Genomic DNA, 8,838 nt, shown 5'->3' with positions numbered 1-8,838 from the left:
ATAAAATGTGGTATCAACGCCCGGAATCGTAGCCCGTTGATGGCAGGCTTGAAAGCCCTAAAAATAAACATTTGTGCGGGAACTGTGGTGGGGGGGGGGGTGTCAAGAAAGTGGGTTTAGTGAAAACTCAGAATTAGTTAACTCAGAGTAAGTAGTAAACCTCCTAGTAGAAGAGCCCTATGGCTTCATTCTCCTAGCATAACAAAACCATCGGGCTCTTCTATTAGGATGTTTACTACTTGCTCTGAGTTAACCAGCTCAGAGTTCTCACTAAACCCGCTTTCTGAAGCACCCCCATGAAGTTCTACCAGCTGCTGTGCCCATGTTCTATTTCTCATGTTACTTAAAACTGTAGAACAGCGGTGTACAGCTCTACGGACACAAAGGCATCAACTTTCGCCAACAACAATAATAATAAATTTGTCCCACGTTGTTTGTAGTTTTGTTGTTCAAGGTCGGAGATAACATATCTACTTTGTCAAACTAATAAGTCTAATTTTAGAGCTGAACCCCGAAAACTGCGTTTCTGATAGTGTTATTTATGCAATGCCTCTTTTCGAATGATTGAAATGGTCTTAGCCCTACCATATTGCTTTGATTTTACTCTTTTGGCTTAATAGCCAATCAGATGAGAGAAGATACGATCGCGTCCTACCATATACATGTTCCAGGGCAGAAATCAGCGATTGTTTCCTGATCTTTTGGAGGGACAGTTCATGTAAGCATTGACCATTGTCTGAGGTAAGAAACTATAAACCAGTGTTTACCATCACTCGGTAGCTCACGGGTAGGTTAGCAATGTAGATTGCAAATGTAGCAACACTTCTGGTTACGATCAAAGGAATCAGAACCGCTAGCCTGCCAGTTACAGCTGTCTTTACGGATTAGCTTTCGTTATTGGTGCCTTAGACAAACTAGGCGGTATTGTGAAAATAAGTAAGGTAGATTACCTTCTAGGTCGTATGAGCGTATGGCTGATAAATTAAAACTACATAAACTGCAGAAGCTGTAGCCATGGTCTCTGTTCCACACACCACGTTTCCCCCACTGAAGAGCTTGTGAAGTTAGCTACAACAGCAGCAACTTAAAGCTACTGAAACACATTAAACGACATTACAACTGCAGTATGTGAAGGGACAAGTGAGTTCTTGATCTTCTCAATAAGAATTGCAATACCCAGAAGTACCGATACGTTACTAACTAAAGCTGGCATCATAGCAATACTGCAATATACTGGAAATAATTCTAAGCAAGCCTGAATCCTTGAACTTATTAATGTCCAGTCTTAAACCGTAATCACAAAGTGTTTTTCTATTGGCTAAGGTGTACTTTTCCTTATGCCCACTGAAAATTACAGTACTGTAGCACATATATCAACCATTGCCTTTTATTGAACATGGTTATCACATTTGAAGAATTTGTTGTTTCTCTTTCTCGTGAACAATGTAGAGCATAATCTCAAATGTGCTATTCGTTCTTGACATCAAAATCAGATCTTTTTCGGCAAATAAGTATGTGTTTTGATATTTTACTGAGGTGATACGGATACATTTGAACAGGTTTCAATAGAACATAAGAGTGCAGTGCAACAAGCATTAAAGTTTCGCGTGTACGCGATCGTAATTTTCCTCACTGCAGATCAGTCATGCTGCTGGCTCAGATAAACCGGGACACACAGGCCAGCGAAGAGTTCCAGCACGTGGATGGAGATGCCCAGCAGGTCACTCTGTGTCTCACTGAAGCCGTTACCGTCTCAGGTGAGGATTTGGTGCCTTTGTCAGCTGCCATGAAACCACAAAATTTGGTCAAGGTTAGAAGAAGAACAGAGAGATAACCCTCATCATCATGTTTACTAATCCTTACTTAATGAGTTCATTTTTGTTATTATTTAGATGGTGATCAAAACATTGACACTGTCAGTCTCCAGGCTGTAACCCTTGCCGATGGTTCTACAGCATATATACCACACAGTGCTCAAGGTATCTCTTTCTTACCACTTCTTTTAAAATCTCACTGTATGTCTAATTGTTTTGTAAGCTTTTAAAACTCTGCAGGTATTGAATGTGGGCTTTATTCCACAAACATATGCCCATTCATTTCAGATGGCAGCTTAGTGGAGGGACAAGTTGTGCGACTGGATGATGGGTCAGCAGCCTATGTTCACCATGTTTCAGTGGCTAAAACAGGTCTGTATTCCAATGAAATAAGATTTTATGCACTTTGACTCTAGCTTGTCGGGCAATTTCAGGAACAGCAATATGAAAAACTAGGACTATATAAACAAAATTGTGATGCAGAAACACAATTGATGTTAGACTTATCAAATGATAATCCTGCTCCTCTACCCTGTTATAGCTTCTGTGGAGAGTTACTTCAAATTTAAGAAGTGTTATAATATGGTGAAAAAGAGATGAACAATAATATAGATTGCAGGTTACAGCAGTGTAGTTTCACAGCACAGTTTGTCACTCAGGTTTGATTCTTGGTTTATTTCCAAAATGTACACATTTTTTAAAGAAGAAACAAATGGATGGACAGGCTTGCCATTGTGCGATGTGGTTGGTGGAGAGAGTATAAGACTGGAAGATGGTCAAGCCGTACAGCTGGAGGATGGCACGACCGCTTACATCCAACACACTCCAAAAGGTTTGACCTCTTCTCCATGATGTGCCATAACAGCTAGTGACTTTAATGCAGAACTAGCTTTACCATTTTTTTTTTCCTCTGTGCCTCATTCTTAGAGACTTCTGATCACAGTGCTCTACAGGCTGTGCAGCTTGAGGACGGCTCAACCGCTTATATTCAGCATACTGTGCCAATGGCCCAGGGCAACACTATACTGACCATTCAGACTGACAGCCCAATGGCGGATCTGCATGCAGAGGGAATCATTGACCCAGAGACCATTAGTGTATTGGAACAGTACAGCAAAAAAGTATTCTGTCCTTGTCAATATAACCACAATAATATTCAATCTTATCTGCACCCATACAGTTTTTTTCTCTAGATTTTCTCTGAATTGATCCTAAGGCTTAATTTTCTTACTTGTCGTACACTTTACTGTTTGACAGGACCCTCTGAAGAGGATAGTTGACAAGATTTGTTTAGATGTTATGTGAAGAAGGTAGAGCCTTATTGGCCCCAACAGTAGGATAAAAGTTTAAATAAAGATTAGAGATTCAGAGAGCCACGTGAGCAAGAGGCAAATAATTATTTCAAACTTGTTCATGTTTAATAGATCATTTATAACATCCAGTTAATACATTTGAGACATTTTTGAAGTCACTTTTATGACTTTAGAATACTTATTTTCACAGATTGAAGAAATTGAGTGTGTCTCTAACTCAGGGATCATCACAAATGAACATGAGGGTGCTCTTCAGATGCAGGTATTTAAAAGTTTAACCTGAGATTTGTTTTCTTTTTGTTAATGATTGTATACTGAACATCTCTTCCCCTCAGATTGTGCTTCAGGGCCAGGGAGGTAGCCGCAGTACGGCTAAAGAACAGCAGACTGCAGAGAAATCTTTTCGTTGTGGCTATGAAGGCTGTGGAAAACTCTACACCACAGCACACCATCTAAAGGTCTGTGTGGTTGATGGCCACAATACTAATATATGGTTCATACAAAACCTGTAGATTTGTACACTAAAAGCTCTAAAATTGCTTTGGTTTTATGTTTCATCAGGTACATGAAAGGGCTCATACAGGGGACAGGCCATATTCGTGTGATAAGCCTGGATGTGGAAAGAAGTTTGCTACTGGTAACAGCCTCTCTTCACTTTGGCTGCTGCTGCATTTCATTTTTCATACCATTGTATAAGTGGCAACACCAGAGAAATTTTAATTTTAACCTGAAAAACTAATATGAGTGACCTGAGACCTGAGTGAGTAATATGACTTTGTTCAAAGCTTTTCCTCACATTTCACAATCTAGTCTGGTTTGAAACCTGTTTAATATTGGATATGCCTAGCTCTCTCTGTCAGAGTTGTGTGTGTGTGTATATAAATATATATATAAATATATATATATATATATATATATATATATATATATGTATACACACAATATATTTTGGGTTTTTTGTGTGTGTGTGTGTGTGTGTGTGTGTGTGTGCGCGTGTGTGTGTGTGTTTTATCTCGTAGGATATGGTTTGAAAAGTCATATTAGAACACACACAGGTGAGAAACCTTACCGCTGCCAGGTACTGAGCTGTCTAAAGTCTTTCAAAACCTCAGGGGACCTCCAAAAACACGTCAGAACCCACACAGGTAAATTACAGCCTGTTATATTTGATCCTTCATGTTTTGTGATTGTCATATTTATGTTTCATTGTAACGCGGTGTATATTTGATATGGATAGAGCTGCTGTGGCTGATACTTGTGCTCTTCATGCTTTAAGGAGAGAGGCCATTCCTGTGTCCCTTCCAGGGATGTGGACGATCCTTCACTACCTCCAATATTCTCAAAGTCCACGTCCGCACCCACACGGGAGAACGGCCTTACCACTGTCCAGAGCCGGGCTGTGACCGGGCATTCTCCAGTGCCACCAATTACAAAAATCATATAAGGATTCACACAGGTTAGATGACCTAGACATTTAACTCACACTTGGTCTGACACAAAAAACGCTGCTTTCCTATTGGAGTAAACTTGTCCCTGTTTATACGTGAATCTCCTCAGGAGAGAAGCCGTACGTATGCACTGCCCCCGGTTGTGACAAGCGCTTCACGGAATACTCCAGTCTGTACAAGCACCATGTGGTTCACACACCCTGTAAGCCGTACAACTGTAATCACTGTGGGAAGACCTACAAGCAGATCTCCACCCTGGCTATGCACAAGCGCACAGCTCACAATGACTCCGAGCCTATTGAGGAGGAGCAGGAGGGCTATTTTGAGCCTCCAACAGGTCAGAACTGGTTACAAGGAAAAGGACAATAAGAATCCTAGATACACTTAAAAGATTTGGTTAATAAAGATTTAGTTTAATTATTTAGTTTAATTTTGGATATGATCTGTCCAAGTTGCATCTGTCACATTAAAGCTGTATTCATCACTGTTGCTTGTCATAAATATGTATAGTAACTACAAAGCTTACGTCAGTACACACTCAGGCAGCATGTGACTTTAAAGTTTAATTTTAATCAAAGTTTAATTGATGTAGGGTCTGATGTAATCTTATGAAGTTTAGTATAAAGTCTGAGTAATGATGGCTAACACTGCATCAAATTCTGGTAAACCATCTGAATTCAGTACTCTGATTTCTTTTGCAAATGACCTAGAGGCCATGGATGATCCTGCAATTAATTTTACTGTTGTGGAGAAGGATGAGACAGAACCAGAGCAGAGGAATTCTGGGACCACTGAAGTCTTGGGGCAGCAGCATTTGACAGTCATCACACAAGAGGGGGCTCAGCAGGTCTGCATTTACAAATCCTCATAAGGAGGAAAATGATGTTTGTCATTTGACTTCAACACCTTTGGCTCCAATAGCAAAAGAGCAAAAAGATTTGACTGTCTTCAGTTCAGTGTTTGAAAAATTTTATTAATATATTAATGTGCAATGTTACGTCACAGGTTTTAGGAAATACTATCACCATGGTAACTCAAGATGGCACTACAATCACTGTCCCAGCAAGTGAAGCCATGCTGTCCTCAGGGGAAGCTCACTCAGTTACTATGGTGGCTGCAGATGGCACAGAAAGCCAGGTGAGTGCTCTATGCTCTTGAAATACTAAGTACCCTCAGATTACCACCAATCTCTTCTTCAGTTGTCGGCATTGTCAGGACAGGCTCTGGAAAACCAGAATAGGCTCTTGTTTCAAAATACCATCCCAAGGTAAAGACAAGGAGCCAGTTTCATCTAAAACTCACTATGAGTTACATTGAGTCTTCATATTTCAGATGGCCATTCTACAACCAGACTTGGCGTCATTCCAGACTGCACAGGAGGCCCTGGCCCCTCATCCAGTTACCTTACTGGCCACTTCCAACGGCACACAGATCGCTGTACAGGTAAGGTTTCATCAGTTATGCTGTGAAAATATTCACCTCATTGTCCAACAAATGTTTGCTGAAAGGGCGTCCCAAGTGTACCATGTTTTTTTACATTAACCATCTTATTTCAGCCTTTTCTTACATTCATCACTACAGACAGTGTCAGTTGTTATTATGGGTGTAATGGTTTCATAACGAAACCAAAAACTGAAGTTCTGTAGCCCTTGGTTCGTTTCATGGTACAGGTATAGTGAGCTGTAGTAGATTTTTATTTCACCTCAACTCTTGTGAGGGCTTTTTTTTTTTTTATGTGTTGCAAAATTACAGGGAATACTTATTCTTGGCACAGGCACACTGTTTGTGCTTTTGGTCTTTAAGAACTGAGTTCATCAGAATTTAAACAAAACAAAACAAAAAAAGCCAGTACGGCTTTTCTTTTTCTTTTCATTTCTCACTCCAAGGAATATATGCACTGTGTTCATCAAGTGGTGCACCCATGCTTTAACCGAACAAACAGTTACACCTGATTTAATGTCAATGAGTAACCATTCTAAATAGTAACAAAACACATAGTGTCAGTACTCAGACAATACATAACATAGGTTATATTGGCATGTATGAACCCACATAAACAAACATAAATGTAGGGTTCTCTAAGTGGGACCATGTTATATATCAGAGTAGTCACATATTGATCTGAAAAAGATCAGTGCAGTTGGTCATCATTTTGCAGTTTCATTTTTTTTCAATCCAAACCATGACAGAAACCAAACAATGGCCCAAAAACCAAGGTACAAACTTAACCGTGGATAGGATGAACCAATACATCTCTCGTTCTTATACATTATAAATATCATTTGGCCAATGAAGACTTACAGCTCTAATTGTATTCCACTTAACTCAAGCTATTTATTAAGCATATTAATTTTGTGTTTGGTTTACTGTATGCCTGTGCATCTGTGTAAATCTGATTTTAAATCTGACTTATTTTAAACTTTTTTTTTTTAAATCTCTGAAGCTCAATGAACAAACATCAATAGAAGAAGCAATAAGAATAGCATCAAGAATACAACAAGGAGACACACCTGAAATGGAGGCATGACAACTGACACACAAAAGAACTGGAGAGAAATAGTATTGCAAAGAAATTGGAATGATTTCTTGACCATGATTTCCTGGACTGAAAATGAATTTCTTGTACAATTTGTGTACATACGTATTTTTCATACTTATTGTAGAAATGTTAAACAAAAACACCCACTGATGTTTTTAAAAATAAAACAAGACATCAAAATCAGTAAATGAGTGACATTTAATGCTTTTGAAGTGAACTAAGGATGGGACTCATGGGATTTAGTTACTACATTTTGAATGTATTTCTCACAGTCACCTGAATACAGCTGTCACTGGAAGTCAGAATTGTAATGTTAAATTTTTGCAGAGGAATTAACTGATGAAGTTTGAGTTAAAGATCCAAATCCAAATGCTCTATTCCTTTAAGCACAGTCTCAGGCACCTTATGTTGCCCATGTAGAGAGGAATGTTTCCATTGGCTGTTGTGTACTATTCAATGGGTTGCAGAGGCAATATTCCATAAATTTCAGGGGTGGAATATCTAGAGCAGCTGCTTCTTACAAATATTCTTTTTCGCAGGTGTAAATGACACTGCTCCCTTTGTCGGTACCAAATTATTACGTTTTTAGAATGAAAATAACCTTTTTCTTTGTTACAGTCAAATCAACCTTACTTCACAAAAATGACTTAACTATTTACTTATTTATTTATTTATTTATTTCAACACACATTACCTCCTGGAATGCTTAGTATTTGGTTTGATTGTGATCATCAGTATTAGTTCACAGTTTACTGCAGTAAGGTGTAAGCTACATATGGAGATGTCTTCACTAGAGCCAAACCAATGCAATCCATGAGCCAGTGCCACATGGTGACACCTTGCTGGGAGATATCTCTGCTGTCTATGCACCTCTGCCCTCTAGTGTTTGTTTTGGGTTTTCTTAGTGTCATTTTGACTGCTGTTTTGCCTCCTGTGAGAAGGACATGCACTTGGGTTTTGGATTTGAAAAGGAAATCTTTTGCCCATCACAGGTAAGTGTGCTTTGTTGCTGCATATTACCTTCATTTGGATGTGTCATTTTAGCAGTGAGTAGATCTTTCTTCCTTTTTTTTTTAAATAAACTGTATATTCCTGACAGAGAATAACAGGAAAGTTTCATACTGTCATGAATATGTTTATGATATGCTTCTGAGTTCTGCAAGCTGGAGAAGATTGGAATAGACATGGCTGTTACTTGCATACTATTAAGTGCTTGGAAAAGCCCTTACCTGGCTCAGTGGATGAGTATGCGAACTTCATACATTCACATGGCTTAAACTGACATACAAGACTGCCCTGTGCAGCACATTGGTCTCAGCTGTCATTCTGTTGAAAGGCAGAGTGCTCTCTATGCCCATGCGGTCATATATAACATTAGATACCTGGTTAGAGGATGACTACATGCACATACGGTGTGAGTTTTATAGAGGATGTTCTCTCTTCTCTGTGATGTCATCATGAGGAACTGCAGAACTCTGTTTCCCCTGCAAACCCCACCTAACAGATCTCATTCTTCAAGTGTCCTGTGGTCTGAGATATACTTGCTCTGCCCCTCCTATTCACGTGGACATCCAGTCCTGTGAGTGACTGGTCTTTAATACTGTAATCAGACATATATTTGAAGAATTCTATCAATATCAACATTTGAAACATGTTTTTACGGGCATTTATGAAGATAACATCTCACGGGGACTGGTGGTGTATTCACAGTGACTGTGAGGGAT

At 39.3% G+C, this 8,838-nt stretch overlaps 1 protein-coding gene across 1 annotated transcript; it reads left to right on the top strand.

Annotated features, from left to right (window-relative positions):
* The first annotated feature begins 1,642 nt into the window (after positions 1–1,642).
* On the top strand, positions 1,643–7,146 carry znf143a (zinc finger protein 143a). Its single transcript, XM_030765835.1, is given in 15 exon segments — positions 1,643–1,757; positions 1,893–1,979; positions 2,103–2,186; positions 2,569–2,646; positions 2,742–2,948; positions 3,325–3,389; positions 3,463–3,585; positions 3,689–3,764; positions 4,147–4,272; positions 4,404–4,583; positions 4,685–4,951; positions 5,310–5,442; positions 5,574–5,712; positions 5,908–6,018; positions 7,019–7,146. Coding segments are annotated over 15 exon segments (1,872 nt in total). The 5' UTR covers positions 1,643–1,645; the 3' UTR covers positions 7,103–7,146.
* Positions 7,147–8,838: the final 1,692 nt, after the last annotated feature.

The sequence above is a fragment of the Chanos chanos genome, chromosome 2 (assembly GCF_902362185.1).
Source record: "Chanos chanos chromosome 2, fChaCha1.1, whole genome shotgun sequence".
NCBI lineage: Eukaryota > Metazoa > Chordata > Actinopteri > Gonorynchiformes > Chanidae > Chanos > Chanos chanos.
Note: the sequence above shows the minus strand (reverse complement) of the source record. Positions and strands in the feature narration are given on the sequence as shown.